The following is a 26,168-nucleotide window of genomic DNA, read 5'->3' as shown; positions in this document are numbered from 1 at the left end:
CGCACAATGCAGTTGCTCAGCACCTGCTGACGCATGCCCAGCCGGTTCCCAAGCAGCGGCCCCTGGCCAGCCCCCCTCCCAGTTTGTATACCGAGCATGACATCATATGGCACGGAACATCGCTTTGGCAGGTTGGGGTCAGCTGTCCTGGCCGTGCCCCCTCCCAGCTCCTTGTGCCCCCTGCCTGCTTGCTGCCTAGGGTGGTATGAGAACCTGCAAAGTCCTTGACTTCGTGTAAGCTCGGCTTGGCAGCAACTGAAATGCCGGTGCGTCACCAACATTCCTCTCAGCCTCAAGCCTAACCTTAGCACTGCACCAGCTACCAGGAAGAACACGAACCATCCCAGCCAAACCAGGACCAAGGAATTCTTCTCTTGGTGCCAGTTTTGGTGGCTCAGGCAAGAACTGTTGCTGTGCTGGGGAGACATGGTGATGGGACCATTAGCCAGGGGCACACTTGCATCCCCTTTGGGTTGGGGACTCTGGGCCACAGGTGCCTGGAGAAGGTGATGAAGGGAGGAGCAGAGCAGCGGTGCTGTGCCCTCACCAGGTCCTGGTCAGCTCCTCTCTTGCCTGGCTGTGAGCATGAGCACCCACCGCTGCAGCACTGCTGGCAGGCACGAGCTGATTGCCAGCAGCTCTTGCGAAGCATCATCTGAGATGCCGGTGCAGGTGGCAAGGCCAGCCATGTGTCTAACACATGGATTTCAGTGGTGCAGGGGGAGAAACTGCTCCATTTAGAAAAACCTTAGGAGGCTGAGATGAGCGCTGGTGTACTTACTCCTTGCTTCTTGCTGGTATTATCTTGTATTTTGAAGCTGGCTCACAAGCCTGGCACTCTTCGTTGCTTGTGAGCTGTAGGTGGTCACTCGGCACAGGAGTTCGTCTCTAAATCCCCATGTACATGACTTCCACTGATTACCAGGACATGGATTGCGCAAACCATAGCTACTTGTTCCACTGTTTTGTCAAAGTAAATTGGGTGAAATCTCTTTTTTTTGGGGGGGGTGGTGGTGTGTGTATCACAGTGACAAATGTAAACTTGAGCCTACTTCAGTCCCCTACTAGAAGCTATGTGAGCCTGGTTCGGGATGGTATGATGCTCTGTATGCATTTCCCACCCCTGTTTATTAGAGTACCAATGGCTTCTAGGATATATGGTGTTTCATGAGGCCACAGAAGCTATAAGAAGGCTGGATTTGCAGTGCTCTCAAATTTAGCATGGCTTCCATCCTGACCCACAGAACAGCCTTCCCCAGCACTGGGGAATCAGGTGCTGGTGTTTGTTCCCTGCCCTGCCGTGGCCTCCCGGACACTGCATGCACCTGAGTTTCCCCGAGGAGGGTAACATCATCCTGAAAGGTGGGGGTTGTTTTGCTAACCTGTCTCTAATGACTTCTGCATACCCCAATGGGGTTCCGGGCCTGCTGCCATCAGCAGAGCTTTCAGGCAGTGGGCAGCAGGCCACTGACAGAGGCAGAGCAGCTCTGTGGGTCCAGTCACCCAGGGGAAGACTAACAGGGAAGCAGCAGCACTGGCACAAGGTGATGTAACCTAACCTATGTAGTGTCTTGTTTGGTTTTTTTCCTTTGTATGCTGACTGATGTGTTATTAATTTGCTCAGGTGAGCAGCACACTCATTGCAGTAAACCAGTTAAGTTTTGTCACAGTTGCCGAGTAACATCATCTCTGATCCTTCCAGCCTCACCACAGAGGTCTTGGGGCCCCAGCTACGGCTTTGCCCTGCGTGGGCTCTGGCAGCATGCTCTGGGGACTGCAAACCCCCATGCTCAGCAAAACTGTATCTGCAGGGTGGACTCAGCTCAGCCCGTGTTCTCTTTCTCGTGCATCTTCTCAGTCACAGGTGGAAAAAATATTCTGCAGGACCTTCTGCAGTGGCCCTAAGGTTCTTTGCATACCTGAATTGTGCATGTACAAGTTTTTGCTCTGGAGCAGGAGGCAGAAATAAACCAAATGTTCAGCTTTGGAAAAGGCTGAATGCCTGTTGAAGCAAAACCATTGTTAACTCCTTTATACTGCAGTGCAGCTAAAAGGCTGCAGCAGGGGAAGGCACAGCCCCTGGCAGGTGTTACATGGACCCAAATCAGGCAAGGAAGGGCTCTACAACCTCCGGAAAAATACCGTGAAATTAATAAGGAAAGATGAAGGCTGGGCGTGTGTGTCAGTGATGAGAACAATTTGGGCATAATTTCAGTTTCAGTTTTCTTAAAAAGATAAATAGGTGGGTGGTTTTCATGAGTTTGCTGTAGAAATGTGATGCAAACCATACCTGAGCTTGAGCTCCTGGCAAATTACTGGTTTGGCTTCCAGCCTTGCACAGTCTGGAATCTCTGCTCAGTAAACACAGAGCTTTGCAAGCCATGGTGCTGCCAGCAGGCAGCTGGTGGTGTTGATGTTTGCTTGCATGTGGTAAACACTTCCAGTAATACTTCCTCATCTGCAGGTGTGCCTCAGACTGTTTGCAGCAGAAGGTTGTGTAGCACTGACCGGAAGGTGGTAGTATCTATTTAAAAGTGTCTCTTTGCGACCAGCTGTAGGATATTGCTGTGTTAATAAAGATTTCACTCATGTTGTCCTGGCAACAGAAGTTTTTGGGAGGAGAAGTGCTTAGTAGGAAGTTGCTCCTGCCCAGAGGGGGGTTGCCATGCTGGCTAAAGCACCGTGGCAGAAGCCCAGCAAGCCACGGTGAGGTGTCCCAAGCGCCTGGCGCGGGGCAAGGAGGCAGCAAGGAGCGGCGTGACCCAGAGGGCGCCGGGCGCGGCCCGGTGCTGGAGCGGTGCCGTTGTGTGGCGGCCACACGCCGCCGCTGCCGGCCGCCCCGCCGCGCTGGCAGCGAGTCGCTGACCCAGCAGCTGGAGGAGACGCAGCACGTTTGCTGCGGGCAGCGAGGGAGCGGCCAGTGCCCAGGGGGCTGTGGCGTGGTGGAAGGGCAGCTCGGTCCCGCGGAGCACCGGGAGAGGTGTGGGCAGCGCTGCGTGCCCCGTCCTGGTGGCGCTCAGGCTGCTCCCAGGCAGCAGGAGCAGGCAGGAGCAGGCAGGAGCAGGCAGCGCGACGGGCACCCGGGTAGGCGCTGCAGCTCCCAGGTCTCAGACACAGAGCTTTGGGGAGGGTCGCTGCCCTACACAGCCAGGGGGCTGGGCGGCGGGGCGTGCTAGAGGACCCACGTTCCAGGGGAGCCTGGTGCTGCGTCGGGTGCTTGGGCAACTCCTGGGACTCACGTGGCGTGATGGCTCAAAGTGCTTCAGCAACTAATTAACAAAGAAAATAAATACAGTGGCATGAATCTAAGCATCCTCTATGGCAATGTGGGGCTGAGGGACCTGTGTAGCTTCAGCCCTGGCTCTCTGGTATGCTCATTATATCTGCACTTCTCTGCTCCAGAAGCTGCAAGAAACCATTCTGCTGTATGTAATTTTAATTGCCTGTTACACAATTGCTTCTTTTCCCATGACTGTCAACTATATACTCTGTTCAAAAGTGTAGCGCTACCATGAGGCACGACCTGTCTGCTGAATTAAAATAAGAATAAAAAAACACTGCAGAAAATAATAATAAAAAATATCTTATTATAAAATACAGGGGTATTCTCAATCTCTATTGCTATTTGCAGCCTGTTGTGTTAGGACCAGTGCAAACAAATAACAGAACCTGCTGCTTTTCTTACGTTGCCTTTAGCCATTGTAAGTAGTTTGTGCAGTGTTCATGGCAGCAGTCCTGTTTCTCTTGTCTGATGATGTGCCGTCCTCAGCCAGAAGATTTCAGCATTCACTTTATTTGCAAAATTGTGCTGGGGCTGGGATTTGAAACTCTGCACCTGGAGAATGGTGAAGGGGCAGCAATGAAATGGTTAAAAAATTATCTAGGCTGCAGCACGAAACTGAATTGGGTAGGAGGTTCTTCGCCTGGAACCCGCCTTGGCAGTAAACAGCTCTCTGATCTCAGAGGCAATAAGGCATCAGGAGCACTGGCAGGACTGCAGGAGGCTGGTTTCTGGAGGCTGACCGGAGACTCCCTGCTCTGGATGCCGAGGAGGGTTTGTAGAGCTGGACCACTGCCTGGCACAGGGTGTCCCTTAGGGTGCTGCCATGCCAGAGGGTGGAACCGGTGTGGATCTGTTAGTGTGACTGAAAAAACCCAAACCCTCTTTTCCTAGTTTGACTTTCTTAGACAGCAGAGGGGGATAGCGGAGAATGCAGTGTGGGAGATGAGTGGTACCAAGGATGACAGCCGTTGTCAGAAGGCAGTCCGCATTGTCACCGAGCTGTGCCAGAAGAAAAGCCTGCCTAGCTTGGACCTGGACACTTGCAGGGAATTCCTCCTGCTGCCTTCCGACCAGAGCCTGATTATCTCCGAGCCAGGTACAGTACTCTGGTCCTGCCTGCTCGAGTGGTGCTTGTGAGTGCCAGCAGCCAGAGGAAGGCAGGAGGACTCTCACAAGGGGAGGGCGATGTTTGCAACCCCCGTGCTAGACTTGGGGAGACTGGTCTCAGCACGCATCGCTGCGTGGCTGTTTTCCATTACACGTTCCACTGTCAAGTTTTGGGTGCAAGTACTGCCTCACCTGTTGAGGCGAAACGGTGTAGCCTGATGGGGGTCGCTGCACGGAGGGGACAGGGAGACTGTTACGTGATGGTGAGGACGTGGTTAATGAGATAAAGTCTCTGTGAAAGTTCCTTATTTAAAAAAAAAAAATGGACCCTTTGTCCTGTAGAAAAAAAGCAGTAAAATGCCTGTTTAAGTAACTGAGATGACAGGAACTGATCACCATTATCCCAGTTTGAGAAAAGGAGGGACTCGCATGGATTTTTGTCCATCAGTCAGGGATCTAAATGTACTTTCATGTATTGGTTTTACTTTCCCTAAGACCTGCCTGAAGCTGTTCCTTGCCAGCTTACAGAGCTAGGGAGACACGCTGGCATGGCAGTGATGAATCAAGAGCGAGCATACTGCTCTTGGAGCGAAGGAGCATTTCTTTGTTGCAAAGAGGTTGGTTTTCTGTGCACTTCTGCTCACGGCTTCATGTTCCAGAGAGGTTCTCTTCTGCTGTAACTTCAGAAGACATTGGCAGGGGGAGCTTACATCCCGGGCTCATACACCAAGGAGCAAAAACCAAAATCCTGAGCTTTTTAGCATTATTGATAACGTGCTGTAAGTTGTTTGCATATTAGAACATTTGCACAGAGTGCTTCTTTTAAGGTTTCTGTAGATAATGATCTACCAGCCCAGCCTGATTTTGCAGCATACATTTTCAGAAACTTTCCTCCTCTTCTTCCAAGGACGCCTGTGCATAGCCCAGGTAGAGGCAGTAGCCTGTCAATCCCTGTCCAAGTCTTTCTGTGCCATCATCCTTCAGTTTCTTCTGCCTCTCTCTGCTAGCATCTTGCACCGGGATGCGACTGGCACCCGGGGCATGCTGGCAGCTCTCTGGTTTCGCTGGTCTTCTGCCATCTGTCTGCTTCCACCACTGTTTTGCCAGTACGTCCAGCCTGACACCTTCCTTTCACATCCCACTCTACTTGTAACTTAGTTGTCATCTTAAAATGACTTATCCTTATACCTGCTTGTTCTGAAGGCCTCTTACCACCGCTGCTGGTACTGTCCCTATGTGGTGCATCCAGTGCAGCTCTTTCCTCTATAGCAAATAACTTGCTGCATTGCTTCGTAATTTTTTACCTTGGTACCAAAATCAATGTTTTCCTGACTGTGCAGCAGAAGTATCTGTACTGGCCTTGTTCTCTCCACCCTGATATGACTGATTCCCATTTGCTTGTGCAGCCTGTTCAGGACCTCATTTTCAGGTCACCATATGCCTTTAGCATCTCAAGTGTTTGTCTGCTCTGATCGCTGCTCTAAGTGTCAGCCTCTACCCCAGTGCCCCGAGCAAGTCACGCTGGGCTGGCTGGCTGCACCGGCTGCGTTAGCAGCTATCGCCGCTGTCTCTGCTCTGCACGGCTGGGCCCATTTTTATGTCTAGACAGCACAGACGACACGGCTGAGCCCAATGGATAGTAGTATTTCTCAAATGCGTGGCTGTAAAATTGCTCCAGCAAAGGAGAGAAATCTATTTGCATTAAGTGTTAATGAATCTAACAGCTACAGTGGTGAGATACCTTTCCTGTTAGTGTCTGGATGTTTATTTAGTTATCTGCACTTGTGCTTTGTCTGTTTCACACTGAAGACTTACGTTAAGCATATTTGCTGTCGGCTACCTGGGGTCCTATGAGCTGGCAAGTCCTTCCTCATAAGGATACACAAATAAAATGTGAGGCTGTGCACAGAGGAGCAGTGATACAGCCTCGAGACAGGCTGCTGTGCCAGTGCGGGCAGGAGGGTCAGCGGAGCCATGCAGCACCAGGACTGGGTCTTGCTGAGGTGGACCTGTGCTGGGCAGCACAGCCCTGGCCACTGGGCTACCAAGTTTGCTGGACTAAGATGGGGTCTATTTGGCACCATCATGTGAAAGCAATGGCTTCTCTGCTGGTTTGTCACCTCCTGGGTAAACCCATTAGCAAATGGCTGGATCAGCTTGGTTTGTCAAGTATCGCGATGAAGTCTGTGTCGTCCATGAGCAGGCAGATGAAAGCACTCCCAGGCCTGCTTCTGCACAGCTCTGCTTGCCGTTAAACCCTCAGGGGTGGTTTGTTTTTTACTGATGTTCCATATATTAATGGAGATCAGTATCTTCTGAGGAGCTGTGGGGTTGCAAAGGAATTAGCCAGGTATTAGTAGCCCTCTTGACCTGCATCTGACAGTGGAAAAAAACTGTGACTATAGAAATATTAATGGATAGTTTATGTAAGAACATGCCAGAGTATGATTTTATGCAGTGATGATGGAGTTTTAACATTTTGGACTGAATGTGGAAGGTGCTACTGTGTGTGAAGCGGATGCTCCCCTACTCTCTGTAGCCCGGGTTATGTAACAGCTGATTCTCCTGCTTAAAGCAGTGAGAGAAATGGAGCTGCAGCATTTCCCCAGGATGCTGTACATTACTGTACATCCAACAAAGGAGCGTCGCAGGCTGCTGCTGCTGGATGGCTGCTGGCTAGTAATCCAGCAGCTAAGTATGTCAGAAAAATAAGGTATTTGGATGAAGAAGGTTTTGGTATCGATGCGTCAGTGGATATGCGAGCATGAGCTTTGCCTGCAGTTTGGCCTGTGGTGGTGCCAGGAACAGAACTGATCTCTTGGCTGTGGGCCCTGAGATCGAGCAAGATGCAGCATCTTTTTGTTGTGCCTCTCTAAAATCCTCCCCCGTAGCTCCCTCCATCTGATAGCTCTCTTCCCTGCCAGTCCTCAGCCATTGTGCAGCAATGCTGTGAGTGTGACTGTGTATGTGGGCATAAGCTCTAGACAGTGGAAATGCCTGTGATACAGGGACATTTACCACTGCGGTGATGTGCCTTAAATAAATGGATAAATCTTTCCTCTGCTCTGGAGGTGCAGTGAGTGCTCTAGGATATAGCTGAGAGAATTTGTGGACAAGCCTTACTGAAGTGCTAAGTACTCGGCTGGCGATGCAGGGGGTGCCAGACCCCACAGGATGGCTGCAAGCCACCCCACGTCACCCGGTCCCGCCCCTGGGAGCAGAGCCGCTTGCTGGAAAGTAACAGGCGTCAGGGTCTTTGGGAAACAGGGTGCCAAATCCTGCTCCCCAGGGCTCGCTACAAGCTACTGCGGTGCAGTGAGCTCTTGCCTGACTGCTCCTGCCCAGGGTGCTCCCAGGGGCATGAAGCCTGTGGTCCTTGCTGCAGGCAGCTCAGCTCCAGCCTGCCAGCATCCCTGGGTACCAGGCATTGTGCCATGCCCTGGGCAGCTCTTGCCACCATGAAGTGTGCTGCACGCTTGTCTGCATGGGCAGGTTGTTGCTCAGTTTGGGCTGAATTGTGTTACTGACTCACTCCCAGCATTTGCCTGAACGAGGTCCCATCCCATGGGGCTGCGGTGCCAGGTCTGGCCCTGGACAGAGGCTGCCAGCCCATCCTGGGAGGTTGTGCCAAGCAGGGGATGGTACAGATGGTGGGAGCCTGACTCCACAGAGAGATTTAAAAACAAAATGATCATTCTGAAATGAGTGTGCAGAACTGCTGGGGTGTGACTGGAACCTGTGGCTTGTGATGCTTGCTGACCTTAAAGGACAGTACATGGATACAGGAGAAATTTTCACTAGGATCAGAGCACATCCAGGAGCAAACCCCCAGGTTTGATTCCTAGCTCCAGCACTACTCTGTCGGAACTTTCTTTAGATAACATAAGTGGGGGGGAGGGGTTTGCCTCAGTGTATTTTTTGTAAAAAGCTTCACTGCCCTGCAGAGTATGTACAGGATAGAATGGATGATGTGCAGAGGTGTTGCAGGCTTTACCCAGAGAGTTGCTATAGGATTGCATGCACAGCAGTCCCTGTTGGTCCCGGCACAGTTTGTGTCCCCTCCTCAAACCCTTCCTTATGCACTGATTCATCCCAGGAAAATGCTCTAGTGCTTTCCTAGTGCAGGGTGTGAAAGCTGAAGTAAGAGACAGAGAAAGGATAGCTGGGGAAGATGCAAAACCAGGAGAGACTTCACGGTATTTTCTGTTCCCTAGCACACTGTCAGCTGTCCTTCTGTGCTCTAATCCCACAATAATTCAGAGCACATGTAGAGTTTTGCCCTTTGTATGAACTGTTCTTTTTAAACTTCATGATACAGGCAGTACATCCTGTACAGCACTGAACACTCTCCTGGCACTTCGCAAATACTGTTAAAATGTTAAACCCCCAAGTGTTCTTGCTGCAGGCAGAAAAAGGAGTGAATTTTTGTGCAATAGAAGTTCTTTTCATTGCAGGAATGTTGATGCGGAAAGATCACTTTTATATGGAGAAATTGCACCTGGAGTATTTTTCTTGGAAAACAATTATTCCTCGATAGGATCATTTGACTAATGGGAAAATTAGTGACATGCCCATTCACTGATATGGCATGCCTACAGCCACTGCCTATGAAATATGGGCAAGTCTTGAATTTACTTACCAGCTGTAATAAGACACTTTTCTGAATCACTGGTCAAGTGCATTTTAAGTCAATACAACAGTAAATATGTTTAAAACCACCCAGGCAAAGCTAATATTAATCACTGAAGCTTATGCTTCCTGAGGCCAGGCATGTGAGGAGCAGCGCCTTGGGGCAAAGATCTTTCTTATCACGGAGTAATGCACTTGCAAAATGGATCTTGCCTTCCTCTGTGAGTCTCTGGTCCACCAGCAGGAAAAGAGCCAGCTAGAGCTGCATGCAGCAGATCTGCTCTTTAGCTCAAGTAAAACAGGTTTGTGCTCTGATGCTGTAGGTGTCGGGTTCAAACCTTGCTACCAGAGGAAGGTTTGCAAAACTGAATTAAAATAAGGTTAAAACCAGCAATGTACATCCAGGAAAAATGGATTATATAGCCATGTCTAGGGATATGTGTCTCTGCTCATGTATTGCGCGTGGATCTATGACTCTACAGCTGTCTCTGGCTATGCACTGTGATGGTCCCAGTAAATAAAATGCACCTATGGAGCTGTGTGTGTGGGGTGTGTTCAGGAGCTTTGCAAGTACCTCTCTGCATAGATGCAGGTTTGCATCTGCCTAATTGCTGTTGGTTGATTCATTCCTGAAGCAGTACAGGGAGGCTGATCATGTTTTAGGTTTTTTTGTGGACCTCGGAGCCTATTCCATTGCAGCTGCAGTAGCCTCATGCATAGTCAGGGATCAGCATCTGAAACTCCATAGAAACAGGCAGCCAGATTGCTGCTGGTGTTAATTGAGTGTGTGAGCAGGCTGAGGACAGTGACCAGGGGCTGAGCTGACGAGCAGTCACCTCTTGGGTAAGTCCACATTTCTGAAGTTACTTTGTTCGGGTTTTTGCCTTTTTTTTTTGTAATACGAAGCCTCTTTTCCTTAACTAACGTTTTGCTTCAGCCGTTTGTTGTTTGCTGTTGAAACATTTTCTTCTGCTTTCAGGATTGTCCCTACCTTTCACTGAAACCAAGCATGTGCTTTTAGCTGGTTCAAATCAGGGCATAGCCTGACTCTTATCTTCTCCATTGTTTTGTGGGATCCCTCAGAGAAGCTGGTGGATTTGTGTTTGCAGGTGTTTGTTGCTTGACATCTTTGCTTTGCTGAAGTCATACTAGTGTGATGTGCACAGACTGCTGCACATACCATGAATTCACTGATAGTCGTATAGCTCCCATGTGTGCATCCATTGTTCAGAGAGGAAAACAGAACCATAACTGGATCTCACGTCTGATACAATTTTCCATTTCATTATTGTTTCAACTACCCTTGTTTTTCTTAACGGTTTCTTCTTCTTACTGTTCATTTCCCAGATACAATTGCATATTCTTCCTTAGGACCCCAGGTTTCCATGCCACGTTGGTCAGGCAGCTTTTTCTAGCTTTAAGATTTGTTATTTCTTTTTCAGAGATGAAAATGTGTTTTTTTTCTTCTTATCCTTATATTGTAAAATCAGGAAGCTTGTCTGTAACAGCCCTTATTGTTTCAATCCAGTGGGCTCACTAATGTAACAGTCACTTAGGCTGACAGTTGTTTGGGAGATGTGATTTGTCTCTCTGCTATGTATTGTCTTTAATTACACTTGTACATTGCAAAATGGCATCCTAGAGGGACAGAGAAGGGATATTAGGTGTGACTGTATGTTAACTGTATATTTTCCATGTCTGTGGAAAAAAGAAAGTTATCCTGCAGGGTGTCATGTATATAGTGAAACTGCAGATGCTAATTGAGGCTGCCTTTATATTTAGTTCAGTTTGTTATGCTGTAGCAGGTTAGTGTTTGACAACATCACAGAAACTGTGCAGCGAAGGCTAAAGGCAGGATGCCAGAAGCTCACAAGCCCTTTCAAAACCATCATTAAGACATACAGTCCCAGAGTATTTGGTTCCATGGAATAATAATTGCCCAGAAATTCTAGCACACCAGTGTTTCTGTTAATGCATTACTCTGATTTTCTATGCACGTTTGTAACTGCTGCACAGAAACACATGTGCTCATGTAACAGCACAGTGTGAGATGAGTAGGGCGAGCACCCCCGTAAATGCATGCTTTCCATACGCAATACTTCATCTCTCGGATAGCTGCGAGCATTGGCTCAGAGTTATTTGCTCAGTTCCAAATCTGGTCTCTGGTCAAAATGTTCATGCTAAAAGGGTTCTGAGCTGCATGGTTTGGAGTGATACAAGTCATTGACACGGGGGAAAAGGAATCCCAGAATCCATTTAATAAATCTGTAGGATCAGGCATTCCAGCCTACCCAGGGGGGTGCTGTGCAGTACATTTTAGGGGTTAAAGATCTCTGTCTGTTACAAGCTAATGGAAACAGCAGCAGCAGCTAATGACAAGAGCAGAGAGCCATTCAGGGAGGAAATTTCCTGATCATTCAGCAAAGCTTGAACAAAGAAATGCTCTTTTCATAACCACTGCATTTTAGTGCAGGGTCTCCACCGTACTGAGCAGCCAGTCCCATGCAGGTGGGCGGCTGGTGGATCCCCCCTAGCTGCTCTGCATCCCGCACAGAGCCCGCTTCAAACAACCACTGCCGTTTTGCCAGGCAGGTCAGACTGGTTTTTGTGTGCCAGGGGTTATCAGCGTGACAAGTTGAGAGAGAGAGAGAAAGAGGGCATGTCATGGGTTTATATGGTCATACTGGGTCTAGATGTCTTTAATGGGTGACCTGACCTCCCGAGGACATGGACCTGTACACCACCCAGTCTTTGCAGCAGCTGGAGCTGGGGGAGCTCTGGATGAATCCCGCATCTCTTGTGTTGCCTTTCCTGTGGGGCAGGTCCGGGCAATAAGGCTCTCCCAGCATGCTTTCATGTAATCAAGGGGGTCCCTTGCACTGGGGGGCCTTCTGCCCCTGGGACGGAGGGCACTCTGCCAAAGGGAAGCCTTTGTCCCCCACATGGGGCCTTCTGCCCTGTCTTGGCTGAGCTCTGCTTTTTCGGGCTCACAGGCTGTCCCCCCGCATGCCCCTGGATGGTGAGCTGGAGGCTGCCTGCACCCATGTGGGGGTGAGGACCAGCACTGGCGGCAGCGCCCATCCCTGCAGGGGTGCGTGCTGGGATGGGGAGAGACCCTGCTTCTGCTTCTAGCCATGCTTTAGCTTCAGGTCTTTTCAAGGTGGCCTGAATCTAGGTCTTTTTCAACAAAAATGGAGTCAGAGCGAGCCACAGGGAAGCATTTCCCCAAAACTGAATCTCACTTTCGAAAGTGAAGGGCAGGGGGATGGCAGCAGTGTGGCAAGCCTGGACACCGACGTGCTGCTGACCCTGGCCTCTGATGTCTCACAACAGTTGCGGCTTTAACCACATTTTTGCAGCAAAATTTTAAGATCCAGGTCTTTGGTCACCTAAGGGAGATAGCGTGACAGTGAAAAGCTTTTGCTTGTTTCATTTGCATTGCATCTTGAAACACAATTGTATTTCTGCGTCCGTCCCAGAAGTGTCCATATTATAGGGTTTTGCACTCTACCCAGCTCTGCTCAGCTTCAGCAGGTCTGGATGAAGACCTCCCGTCCTGTGTGGAACAGCCTCAGAAAGGCCAAGCCCTGGTGCGTCTTCAGGGCTTGGCCCAGGACCTGCGTGTACGGGGTCACATCATGGGAGGAAGGTGATGCTCAGTGTCAGTTATCTAACCTCAGCCCAGGGACACCGCGTGTGTTCAGCGCTGCCGAGTTGTTTACAGATGTTGCTACAGCATATTGTGGTAAAGTATCGTGGGATTAGCACACAGCTATGCACTATAATTATATGCAGTATGGCTTACAACAGTTCGTTAGATTGTCATCAGTTAGGCATAGAGCAATGACAACTCTTACTGTCTCATTTATAATACTCTAGAGAACAGCTGTTTAAGATGCAAAGCAACCTAAATCACTGGGGAATGTTTCCTTCAGTTTGGAACAATTGGGGTTTTTTGTTATTTTTTGTCACTTTTGAGAACAGAAATGCTGCGTTCCCCTTCTGGTTGCACACGCCAGCAAAAATTTGAGTACCAAATGTGCCTCTGATGCAGCCTGGAGGGAAAGTGCAAATTGGCAGGCGGGTCAGTAACCATTGGACACCAACATACCTGGTCTTGAAGCCTTTGATCAGTCTTCTCCGGTCCAGCTGTTCTGCTGGGGCATGGCCATTTTAATGTGCATTAGTTATATTCTCTGGGTATTGGTATGGGCTTCTCTGCACTGTGTATGAAGCCCGTTGTCACTAATGGGCCAGGCAATGGTGGAAGGAGGGACTTTCATGGCCAGGTCCCAGCTGGGAGCCCAGGCTGAGGACAGGTTAGGGATTGTCGTTGGCAGAGCTAATTCCGAGGGGGGCGACACTGCCGGGGATGTCCCTGTGCTGATCTGGCCACCTGCTCCGCTCTGCCCAGCATGAGCTCTGCTGCCACGTCGGCTCTGCAGTGTGACCGACCCTTGCTCAGGGCCCCTGATTGCTTCTGCACGGTGTCCCCTGCAGCGTGCCGGAGCTGCGCCTGCCTCTGCATGGCTGGCCAGGGAGGAGAGAGCTGCAGCAGCTCCCGGCCCTGGGGACCACCCGCCATCAGAGACCTCCTCTGCCAAAGCTGTCTGTCCCTGGGCATCCTCTGCAGCTGCCCCGGGCTTGGCTCCCTTCCCACATGGGGGAGCATAAAGAGGAGGGAGGGGGGCTCCCCAGCTGTGCCGGGACCCTTTCGCAAAGAGCTGCTCCAGATGTTGCAGGGGCTTGTGCCACATGGGCAGTGTCACTGCTCTGCCTGTCACTTTTCTAAAAGCCCTGCAGCCAAGGTGATAGGCAGCACGTTAGTCCTGGCTCCAATACTGACCTTGGTGGTTTAATACATTTTGGCTGGATCTTCCCACATGGATTTGAGATTTTCCCGTTTCTAATCCATTTCCACGATCTGATCTGGGGTTTTAAAGACGTTCAGCTTATGTGGGCTTTCACTGAGCGACCCGTCACCTTCGATCTGAAGGATGGTGAGTAAGGGAAAGGAATGGGCTTTTTCTAAGCTCGAAACTCTGATTTTCTTTCCCCTGTAGAAGGTGGCGCTGGATCCACAAGTCCTGTGGCTGGAAATAACTTTTTGTTTTGGCCTGTTGCCTCGAATATGTAAGCCAGGAAAAGGCTGTAGGCAGGAGGAGTGCCTGACCTGTGGTGGGTAGTAGGCAAAGCCCCTGGCCACAGTGGTGTGGCATTCCTGGTGTTCCCGGCACGCCCAGCTGTTCCTGGCGATGAACACCGGATTGCAGGCACCTGAGACTCCTTCAACCTGCTTGGTATTGTGGTTGCCACAGTCTAAATGAACAAAGAACCAGGTATATCGTGCCACGGCAATTCAGCAATTCCCGTGGCAATCCCTCTCACCCATAGTTGGCATTGCTGCTCAGCAGAGATTTCGCTGAGCTCTTGTTGTGGGGGCACGGTGTTTCATAGCTGTGTTTTGGCTGTCCAGAGCCTGATACGGTGGAGCCTTCTCCTGTATGTAGCAGGCATGCAGACATCTTTTGCTTGTCAGCTGTTCATGATCTTTCGCCTTTTTTGGGGGGCAATTAAATCTTTCTTCGTTCTGTTTCAGTGAGCAAAGCAGAAGCTCCAGGCTACCAAGGTCTTCTCCTACGTAGCATTCTTTTGCCTGGTGTATTACATATTTTCATATGTATATGGGTTTTTTCTTTTTTTTAATATATACATACATGTGTGTAAAGTACCTCATTGTTGACTCTGCACTTGAAAATCACCTTTGGGTGTTTCCCTCTGAATTACTGTTCAGATTTTCTTCTGCTCTTTTAAGCTCTGCCTGGGGGACTGGTGCACCTCCCTCTCCTGCATCTGAGTGCATTTACCGCCTGCTCCCTTGCTGATAAATGTTCCAACCCATAAACTGAAAAATGCCAGGTAGTAAAGGGTATGATAGCCTCTATTTCCCCCACCTTTCCCCTGTTTAATGCACTTGTGTGATCAGCTCTCCCAGACCATCAAGTGTGAAGGACCCTGGCAAGGGATGGGGTGCCCAGGTGCAGCAAAGATAAGGACAGCAAGCATTGCCCTCCCTGAGGGAGCGAGCAGCTCGCAGCCCTCCCACCGGCGCACCACCTTCCTCCAAGCCATCGCTGGAGCTTCAGCTGAAGCCTGGGTATGTAAGCAAAAATAAGAACAACTCTCTTTTCTTCTTGCAGGCAGTGCACAAGGCAGTTAACTGCTCAGGGGGTGTCTCAGGACCCTGTCTTCTTGCAGCGATGGGCTGCCACAGTCTCCATCACGGCATGGGAAGGGTGGGTCACGTTTGCCTGCTGCACCCACGGCCGGGCTGCTCCTTGCTCCTGTGGCTGGAGTTGCTGGAATAGTTCTTTATTCCATGTGCAAATTTATTGTTTAAATGTTTTCTCCTTAATTATAATTTGAACCGGAGTTTATAAAATTTGTGAATTTGCAGGTACTGTCACTAACAAGCTGATAGCTGGTTTCCAGGACAACAAATTACTCAACTGTTAAAGGAACAAAACTTTGCCTGAAGTTGTCCGTGTCTCATGTTCTAGTTATCCTCCCAGCTACAGAGCCGCGTCCCCTGAAAAATTACAGTAAACGGTGAAAAATCCCTGGCTTTGCTTAACCGAGGAAGTTTTGTCTGGACAGGAGTTATGAGGTTGCTGTTGGCACTTGGACCATAGATCATAGTTGCTTTAAACACTGGATCCCTGCAAGGTCTCCTTATGAAGCAAGTTTCTTCATACTTAACATGCAATAATGAGATGGTTTGAATTTTATACTCTTATATAATTACTCTCAAAATAGCTTCTGATTCATCCTTCCCTTTGAAGCTTATAGTTTGCATTCCAATAAGCTCTTCCATGGCAGGAACCCTGTGGTAGTGGCAAATTAATTTTTAAGAAGTTTTCTTTCTATCTAGCTGATAGAAATGCCACTTTGGGCATTCATGTCTCTGTCTTCTTGTAATCCGCTACATAGCTGGGTGCGCACAGCAGACGAGGAGCCTCTGTCTGGGTTCCTGTGGAGCCCGTGCTTGCAGGAGGCTGGTGGGAGCTGACAGCACAAGATGCAGTGTCCAAGGGCTGAGGAAGCATGTGAGCAGGGTAAACCTCCTTTGAGCTTCATGCGGGAGGAAGGCTGAGTTTGCAGAGCTTCCAAGAGGGCAGTTCAGAGACTCTGTGACTGTCTCAGAACATCTGCAGCGTTCGTCTCATGAGGATTTCCACCCCTCTGCTGAGTTGTGAGAGGAGTTTGCCATTGAGCTACGTATGACGAACAGTGTGTGAAAGCGCTGTTCGTCTATGAAAACTCTTCCTGCTTTCACAGCGTTTTCAGTTTGCTTTCATTGCACTGTCTTCTGTGGGATTGCTTGTGGCTGACATAGCGTAACAAAACAAGATACGGGCATGCTTCACAGCAAAAACCAGCTGGAGCCACTGCTTGCCTTCACCTAGAGAAACTGTAAAGCATGCCAGGGTCAAGGGAGTGTGCACAGTGCAGGGATCTCTCATGGTCTCTGCAGATGTTTTGTACCATTGTGGTGCACTGGGCAGTTGAGAGGAATCATCAGTGAATTTTTACTTACATTACGAAGAGGCAAAACCACCCCGCTATCTTTCTTTCTGGATAGGTCGTGGTATCAAATATTTCTGTGACTTCGTTTTCCTCTCCCATCCTCTAAGGATGTGGCACTCTCCTTGACTGGGAAACACTGCTGTCCCCCTGCAAGGAAACCTGACAAGCAGCCAGGGTCTGGGCAGGGAGTCAGTAGGAGCAGGCAGAGCCAGAAGTGACAGCTAAGACTTGCTTCTGTTGCTTGGGTCACTCCCTGGATAGGAGCGATTTGGAGGCTCTAAGAACATGGGCTTATAACCCGTGGACCTGCGGGTGACAGATACCCTGGTGCTCCCTGGTCTTGCTGCCTGACTCGCTGCTGTGCGAGGGCTGCTCTGCAATCCATATCGCCGCCTGCAGCATGAAATAACGTCTGAGGGACAATGGAAGCTCTGCTCAATCCGTAATTGTTTTCTGACCTGGTCCTTTAACATCTGCTGAGAACTTGATGAAATACTTCCACCTCACTAACGACCCACACCTCCCTGATCTTGTTTGAGCAGCAGTCCCTGCTGCAGTGCTTCACAACGCATCCAGCTCCTGTGCTGCTGCTTGTGAAAAGCAATTTGACTGCAGTTAGACTTCGAAGTGACAGCTGCTAATGACTTGTCTAGCTCAAGAATATTTCACGATATACTCCTCCTAGCTGCACAGAGAGCACCACCAGCAAATCAAGAAGAGAGGTGTTGCTGAAGTTTCAAATGACAACCAAATGGCAGCGAGTTGGCCTGGAGGTGTGACACTGGAGACACCAGCAGAGGACTGGCACGCTGGGCATAATCCCAGCAAACAGAGGCAATTAGTAAGCAGGCTTGCAATGCTTCCCTCTTGCAGCCATGTTCTCTGCAGCCCTTAGCTGCAGGCTTGGTGAGATATTGCTGCTTGCTGAAGCTGCACTGGGTGACATGGACAATCTGATCTTTATCATTTGCTCTGTTCCCATTCCCAGCTGTGGCATGTGTGAGGAGGGGATGAGGAGCTGGCTGAGAACCACACGCTGCTGCACTGCAGCTCACCTCTCATCCAACACAGCATTTCACAATTTAGAAGACATCCAGTTTCCTTTTCAAAATTCCTGTTGCAAAGTGCTCTGCCTGCTGCTGCAGCCCTGGCATCTCGCAGAGTTTGCTCGGAGCTATATTCCCATAGGGGCAGTTCCCGCGATCTGCCAGGTTTGGGTTTGGGTTGTGGTGCTGCTGGATGCTGTGCTGCTGTGTTGGTTTAGCATTCGGTTTCTGTTCCATCCAGTCCCTGCTCCTTCCTCTGTGAAGCTTCAGAGCTGAATAGCACGGCTAAATAAACGTGACTACAGCTAGGATTTAATGGAAACCTCTTCCTCTTCCCCTGATGTTGTCCTGTGCTCTCCCCTGCCCCCACCTCGGGCATCTGAGATTCACCAGTTTCTCATGCCCAATTTCCAGCTCTCAGCTAATCAGACTTATGTTGCTGATGCTTCTTAACTGACAGAAAATTAAATCAGTAGTTGGTGGGTGCCTCATGTGGCTCTTTGTAGCCCCAGAGCTGCCTGTCTTCTCCTCCAGCAATAACTCTCGTAGTAATCCATCATTTGAATGTGTGATCTCTACAAAGCCCTACAGAAACAGAACAATATATTCTCACAGGCACTGTTGCAACAGAAAAACATAGCAAAAATGGACAGAGAAGCCTGGAAATATCTCCTGGCGTGGTATGAGCAATGGTTGATACATTACACTGGAAAACCAGTCCCGCAGCCAGTATCAGCAAGGTTAAGGTATGTCACCATCACCCCGTGCCTCTGGGCTCTGCCATCTCCTCTAACTGCTCTTCCAGGAACATTAGCTCTGGCAAGACGTTACATGCTCTGAGTCATGGCTCAGAATAGCTGGGGGCTGAAGGAAGCCTAGTGGGGAACAAACCAGCCAGAGCTCTCCCTGGAGCTAAGTTTTTCCAGTGACCACTGGGAAGCTTCCCAGTAAAAGCCCCTCGCAGGGAAGATGTCCATCTGCTCTTGGCAGGATCAGGTTCAAGGCTTTGTCCGGCTCTGCGTGTGATGGCGGAGCTGTGGGACCCAACGTGCCGTGGTGGTGGTGCTGCCAGCACCCCACCTCAGCACCAAGTCAGGGCAAGGTGCCCGCACTGCTTTGGTGCTTCGGGTGCTCTAGGGTCTGCAGAAACGCATCTGCCCTCTTGCAGGAGCCGAGGGGCTTAGGAAGGGGACCACCAGGTGGTCCTGGTGGCTGGTGTCCACTGCAGCCCAGGCCCCCCAGCATAAGCCTGGCCCACACTGGGCCGCAGCCTATAGTATTTAATTTTTTCAACCCCCTTGAACTTCCACTTCTGGTATTCAAGGTTTAAATCCAACAGGTAGCAGGAATGACTAATAGGTGCTGGAAGCACTGAGAGAGCAATGAAACATATTTTGTTTTCTCTATGGGCAGTGGGTGGAAGGAAAGCTAAATTATGTCTTCAAGATATTAAATATAACTCTTCACATTAAACTCAGAGTTATCCATGAATCTTTTTAATGATAGTGTGAGCTACTTAACAGTAATAAAAGTCAATGTTGCCATAATTAGACCAGTATTGTCTTGCAGTTAACAGACTGTTGTAATCATGGCTTTGTCATATCATTAATCCTTTTCTGTTTGGACTTTGCTAATTATCCCCTTTGGTAACTCAGTTTGGGTATTATGAAGTCATCAGGGACATAAAGCTGAAAGGTAGTTCCACCGTATTCTCTTAATTACTTCCCATCCAAGATGAAACAAAATGGGTAGTTGTGCTGATGAGCTGCTTTCTGAGGGCTGGGCACCAGAGCAGGGGAGGGGCTGGATAAACTAAGAAATGACCCCCCTTTCCCAAATTTGCTTTCAGCTTTGCAGTTTTAAATCACTCCACTGTCCCTTTGTCCTGCCCTGGGCCATCTCATCTTTTATTTGAAAGGCAGTAGAAAGTAGTGACCTTCTCAGAATTTGTATTGCTTTGAGCCATTCTGTGAGTTTTTTGTAAGACTCAATAGCAAGGTTTCTAGAAGTTACAAAAACACTAAAAACACAAACCAAGAAGTCAAATCAAAAGAGAAACAAGATAATTTGCTGGTAAAGTTGATGGGTTTCAGATCATCTCCTTTGTGCTCTTGGCGTCACCATTGCTTGCTGTCGACTTCAGGTCTTTTCTGCAGTGAGATTGTTCTGTCAAAGAGCATTTTGCTCCTTGGGTCCTCCACCAAACATTCACAGTCCTGAAATGTGTTTCTGTTTAAATTCTTGAATATGATCTGGTGTCTCAGATTGCCACTGACTTGGGGTGTCCCTGCATGTCCACGTTGTCTTGCTGGGCTTGCCACTGCTCCTGATGGCTCCGGGAGACCGGTGCTGCCCTTTGCCATGGCAAAGGGGCAACCCTGGGCCCCACAGCTCCTAAGCATCGCCCAGCCAGCTTCTCGCCGCCCTCAGCCCCAATTCCTTCGTCCATACCTAACTGCTCCTGCTGCAAGAAAACCAAAGCACCGTGTTGGTTTTGTAACAACTCGGCCAAAGCTGTTGATGCAGTCTCTGAAGTCTCCGATTCATTTTTTTCCCTTATGCCAGACTGCAGGTGTGGGAGATCAGTGTCTCCGTTGACTCAGTTTTGACATTTAATGGTACCTCCTATCGCATAAGTGATGATAAATGATCATTTATCATGAGCATTTCAGGTATGGCTTGCTTTCTCCTGTTTGCCAAAGGAAAGCACAGCAAAGACCATGGTCTGTGGGCCTTCCTGTGCGTATGTTTGTGTCTCTCCTGGTGGCAAGTGGCTCTCTGGTTTAGAAAGCTCTGTTTCTCTCTCCATCGGCTGCTGTGATGGGGAATCTGTGGCACAACTCATCAAAAGTTCATTCCTGGCTGAGAGGAGCCTATTGCTGGTTCTCCCGGCAGGGAAAAGCTTTTGGTGAAGGTCTCTGCTTTGCAGCGAAGGGCCAGGGCTGCTAGTGGTGGCTGTCAGTGGTCATTGTTGGGGCGCTGCTGGGGGATGTGATGGTGCTCTGTGTCTGCCTCAGTTCAGGTGCAGATGGAAACATAGGAGGTCACAAATTCACAATTTCTCTTTTGTTTTACATACCGTGCTAAACCTCTTCCTCAGAAAGACCTTCTGAAGTGAGGCAGACCATCCCTGAAGGAGCTGTCTGCATTCCACTCGGTAAATGACTTATGCTAAGTGTATCAGCTTGTGCAGGTAAATGTTGATGTCCGGTCCATGTCTTTGCTGTTGCTTGTTCTCCCCTCCCTCCTTGTTAGTCATGCGAGAGCTTTGTCATTGCTGCTTTGTAGCAGTTTCCAGCTGAGGGTTCCTTCGGGAAACAGCTCAGTGCTCCCAGGGGGGTGCAAGACTGGAAAATAGCCATATTAATTTGTATTCCACCTCCTCCTTTTAAGCTTTATCCTTCCAAATTACAAGTTGCAACAAAATCCGTTTTCCAGCATGGCAGTTTCTCCCGAGTCTCTCGTGGGACCTGGGCTAGGATGAGGTCCCAGCACCGAGTCAGAGAGGAGCAGGGTGGGGAATGGCTGAAGCTGCTCTGCACTCCTATGGCCTCGCTCCCCTGGTGACAGGGCAACAAACAACTCGCTGTTATTTTCTTAGAGAACGGAACAGAAAGAGAGTCCTTGTACTTTTCCTCAGACGGGCTGTTTCCCAGCCTGCCGGGGCCGGTGGCACCGTGCGCGGGGGGGCGGCCGGCGGGCTGGCTGGGCACGAGTGCTGGTGAAGCCAGAGTCAGCTGCGGCCCTGCGGTACTGCCGCCTGCGCTGCCCTCCTCACTCTCCACCCGGGCAGCCTCGGCTCCAGGCGTTGCGTGTGGTGGGACAATATAAACCCACAAGTTGAGGTGCCCTTTGGGTTTGTTCTGCCTCTGGCGAAGCCTTTGGGGACGGGGCCTTACCTCCGTCCGTGCCAGCAATATCCAAGCAACCTTGGCCCTGGGGTATCTTCTGTTAGACGAGGAGTTACCTTGGTTTTACAGTTTCTTTTAAGTTGAAGGACATTTAAAGCGTAACATTTCGAATGCTAGGAATGTTTTTAAAAAGTAACTGGTATTTTCAAATTCATAAGAGAAAACTCATTAAATCAATTAAGGTCAGCTCTGTCCAACTGATATTTAAATTTAATAAGTCACGAAAATTCTTGGGGAATTCAATGTCATCTTCAGAGAAACCAATATCCTTCTCAGGCAGATGCTTAAAAAATGTCTGTAAAATCCTGATCCTTTCTACTTGTACTTTATGTGAGCTGTCAGAGGAAAGAGTAGGAGGTCATGCATAAAAGTATCTGTGAATCCTGTCAAATACATTACGAATGCCAGCTCAGCAAGAAGTGACATGAACTAAGATCTTTCTCAACCTGGCAATAGGTTTTCGGGGGGATAACCGATTATTTCTGATCTTTTCTGTTAATGAGTCTGGTGTGCTGGCAGTCATGCATGCTACATCACTTCTCAGAACAGGCAGAAGTAGCTTAACAGAAACTTCTGCCACAGAACAGCTCCCAGCAGCGATGGGTTCTGCATTGCCACTGTTTCCTTTGCAACAACACAGACATATGTGCCAAAAGTCCGGGTTCTTGTTTCCTTGTGAAACCGTTTGACGGAGTTTCCTGGGCACAATTCCAACACTTAACTGAAGGTATGGGAAAGTGGTACCTCTGTGCGCTCCACTGCAGTGAGGATACATTTAGCCAAATCTCTGAGGAAGCTCCACCACTGACTTGTACAAAGCAATCCCATTTATTATTGAGTAAGATGGGGCCTATTTATTCACCCCAGTAGTGATTTGTAGTTCCACCTTGGAGCTGCAGCAGAAAATAAATGGTGCAGTCTGACCTGTACAGGGGGCTGGAGAGGGAGAGGAAAAGCTGCAAAAACCTGTGGATGGCTTCTCTTCTTCCCTTCTGTACCTGTGGGCAGCCTCCAGCCCTTCCTTTCGAGTTGGAGAAACTGAGGGCAGTCAGGAAGCTTTTACCTCAAGCTCTTAGTGAATTTGCTAAGCTAGGTAATTTTGTGGAAAAACACTGCTTTTCCTCTGGGATATCCAAAACAACATATGGTTTCCCAGGTGTTCAGCAGAACTGTTCTGGTGTAGATGTGGCAATTTGCATCTGGTGCTTCCTTGAGATTTCACTTATAAGAACTGATGTGAAAATCCTAAATATATAGTTACTGTTGTATTCCCAGCTAGCATGTTAGCAAAGTTTGACGGTATAAATGGGTTCCTGAATACTTTGCTGTTACGATTCATCAATGGTGGTTGGGGTTTTGTTAAGTTTCTCAAGAATTTTTTAATTCAGCTGTTTTGTCAAGGTAAAAATTTAATCTTTCCTCTCACATTTCCTCACACAGATTTTTCTCAGCCTCAAATATTAAATGTCTTATTACAGCTGTACAAAAGTAAACTATATCAACCAAAGGAAACAGAAGGTATTCTGGCTTCTGTTTAAGGTAAAGCATATGTGGGGGATCACACTGACAGCAGCTATGAGGACGCACAGGTGCGAGTTTCCCAGTTTATCTCCTAAGAGCTAAACTTCCTGGTAAAGGTGGATTTTGTGGGAGATGGTTGTTTTAAATGCAGTTTTTGAGTGAGTCTAGCATTTCTTAGCACTCATGGAGGCGAGGAGGTGTTTTCTGTAAGTACATTTACACACAATCTAGAGAGGTGCTGTCAGCTCATGTGGACAAAATCCATACCCGCAGCCATGAACTTCACTTTGAAGCAGCTTTGCCAAAGGGCGGGCTGGCGTGGCCGTGCGGAGGGAGGCCGTGCAGGCGCCAGGAGCAGGAGCAGACCTGGCTGCGGGGATGCTATCCCACGCCTCCCAGCCGGCATGGGCTGCGTGCTGAGGAGCGGGGCTCAGCCCCGTTTAGGAGCCAGCCCTGTGCTGCAGGTGTCCTGCGAGTCCCCAGCCACACATGAAGCACTTGCTTTCCAGCAGCTACACCTGGTCCTGCCTCCCTTTGGTTAATTTTACAAGAGGCTTACTCACTGGGAGTCACTTTAGCTGTGACTCCTTACACAAGTCTGAAATACGCAAGGCACGAGCCCTGATCCTCTGCTCTCGGGTAGGGGATTAAGGAGCTGCTGCCTGTTTCATGTGACAACACAACATGTTTATGGTCCAAGCATACACGTAAACGCAGGCAAGTGAGCGGCGATGGTTATCCTGCATAAACTTTTGGAGTGTTGGATAGTTTTTTGCCTGTCATTCTGTCCTGGCTTGCACTTAGGTAATTTAAGGAGTATGGCTTTACAGGGCACTGCAAGGAAAACAGCAGGCAATCAAAGAATTGCCTGTGAACTTAGCAATCTGTGATGGCAGGCTTAACTCCAGAGCAAAACCTGCCTTCATCTTCTGGGACAGGATTTCTTTGTGATTCTGAACTCTTGGTATTTTAGTTTGGGTGGGAATCTGGGAATTAATACACTGTAAGAAAGGAACTAAAAAGAGCTAATGTTTTTTCTTTTTGAAGTGCTGTGAATCATTTCACAGTCTAGATCGTGTGTGTGTATATATATAAATATACACGCATCTATATATATGTCTCTATATCTATATATATCTCTCTTCCTTTTTTCCTGATCCTTCAGCCGTAGGTATGGGAGCTCTTTCCTCTCCAGAAAAAGATTGAAATATGCTGAAATACATAGCTTATGAGGCAAAAGTGACTCAGAGAACCAGAGAACATACACAGCTTCTGTGCTATTCAGAATAACGAATAATGTGTAGTACTTTCTGTACAGCCTTTTTCTATATTTAGTTTCACTGCATCATCAGCTTGTGATATTTTATTTTTTTTTGTATTGGTGTTTACTTTTTGTTCCCTATGGGCACATCTGGACAAGATGTGAGCTTGGGTAGCACAACAACAATCTGCTTCCAGGATCATGGTAGATAGATTATTTATTTTTTTAATATACAGTGTCTGAACACCTGTGGTATGAAGCAAAAAAGTAGTTTCTGTCAGTACTGGAGCTTGTTTCTATCATATAGTTCTGCAATTCTTCTCAATTTCAGACTCAGCAGCTTGCCAATGCCACAAAACAAATCAAGGATGATATTTTATAGCCAGTCTAAGCATCACAGTGTAAAACTTCATAGCTCTGGCCATCTGGAGACATGCATTTCTACCCAGATGTGTCTGGGGCAGGAAGTGGTCCTGAATCTGTCAGGGGATGCTCACTCAAGTTTGACTCTTGCTTGCAGAACTTGCTAGGAGTTCTCCTTTAGTCATGATTTAAGTCAGTTTGGACCATTTCTTCCCTTTACTTATGGTTTTCTCTATCTTTCTTTTCTTTTCTCCTTTTCTGTTCCCACCCCCTCCCTATCGCTGTCACCTTCTCTGCCCCTGTAGAGCTCTCCGTCAGCCTCCTTGCAGTGATAGTTATTGTGTGTGGACTGGCCCTGGTGGCACTTTTTCTGTTTCTCTTTTGGAAGCTGTGCTGGGTTCCCTGGAGGAACAAGGCCATTCCTTCTAACCTGGCCGTCTTGCAGAGCGAGGCAGGCTGCAATAAGGAGAACATGGCAGACAAGCTCAAGGACACGGGTGCCCTAAGTTTCCTGGAGGCAGCAGTGAAGATCAGCCACACATCACCAGACATCCCGGCGGAGGTCCAGATGTCCATGAAAGATCACATCATGCGCCGCACGCGGATCCAGAGGCAGACAACGGAGCCTGCATCTTCTACCAGGTGAGCAGGAGCGAGGCCATGCTCCGCCAGGATGCTGTGCCCTGCACTGGCTGGCAGGGTGGGAGCAGCGCTTAACGCAGCCTCAGGTTCAGATACCCTTGCTGTCTGTATTCGGTGTCTTTGCTAAAGAAAGCACTCCCACCTCCGTGCTGGGTTACTTTCCAGAGACTGGTCATTAACCAATTAATGTGTTAAGACTGGCTTACTGTGGGCGCTTTTAAAAAAATTAAGGATTCAAGGCCTATTACTGTGACTTGACCTCATTGTGTCAAGGCATCAGTATGCTTTGGCCACTTTATTTTTGTACCAACATGAAAGGCAGGCTGAAGTATCAATGATGGTATGCTGTCAGCCAGAATTAGACCTTTCTGCCCTCTCTTGTTGTTGTGGCTCCTAGCAGAAACAATTAGATAAGCAGAATTGACGTCTCGCTCACTGCACAAGCTTAGAACCAGCTGCGCTCCGCACTGGTGCTTCGTGCGTGTCTCTGTCTCAGCCAGGGACAGAGATGTCAACATCATACTCAGTAAATTGGGGAAAGGCTGTACGAACCCCGGGACACCTTCTCTGCAAGAATACTGAGAAATATGGTACCTCTTCCTTGACACAGAATGCCGTGAAACTGGGACGGGAAAGGGTGATGGCAGGGGCCTGGCTGCACCCCAGCACTTCTGCTTGCTTTGCTGGCCCTGCCCATGATGTGCACGAGAGTGCAACTGTGAAAACAGACATTGGTAGGAAAACTGGCTGCAGCATTCCAGAATTAATAAGGCACCGATCACAGCCTTCTGTTGGAAGAAGCCAGAGTTAAAAGCAGC

At 48.9% G+C, this 26,168-nt stretch overlaps 1 protein-coding gene across 1 annotated transcript in view; it reads left to right on the top strand.

Moving 5' to 3' along the window:
• The first annotated feature begins 3,976 nt into the window (after positions 1-3,976).
• The window catches only part of SYT6 (synaptotagmin 6), a 39,546-nt gene continuing 17,354 nt past the window's right edge, over positions 3,977-26,168 (top strand). The window contains exons 1-2 of the mRNA XM_056362058.1: positions 3,977-4,379; positions 25,014-25,350. Coding sequence (XP_056218033.1) covers positions 4,226-4,379; positions 25,014-25,350 — 491 coding nt within the window. The 5' untranslated portion in view covers positions 3,977-4,225. The remainder of the gene's footprint in view (positions 4,380-25,013; positions 25,351-26,168) is intronic.

The sequence above is a fragment of the Falco biarmicus genome, chromosome 16 (genome assembly GCF_023638135.1).
Source record: "Falco biarmicus isolate bFalBia1 chromosome 16, bFalBia1.pri, whole genome shotgun sequence".
Lineage (NCBI taxonomy): Eukaryota > Metazoa > Chordata > Aves > Falconiformes > Falconidae > Falco > Falco biarmicus.
Note: the sequence above shows the minus strand (reverse complement) of the source record. Positions and strands in the feature narration are given on the sequence as shown.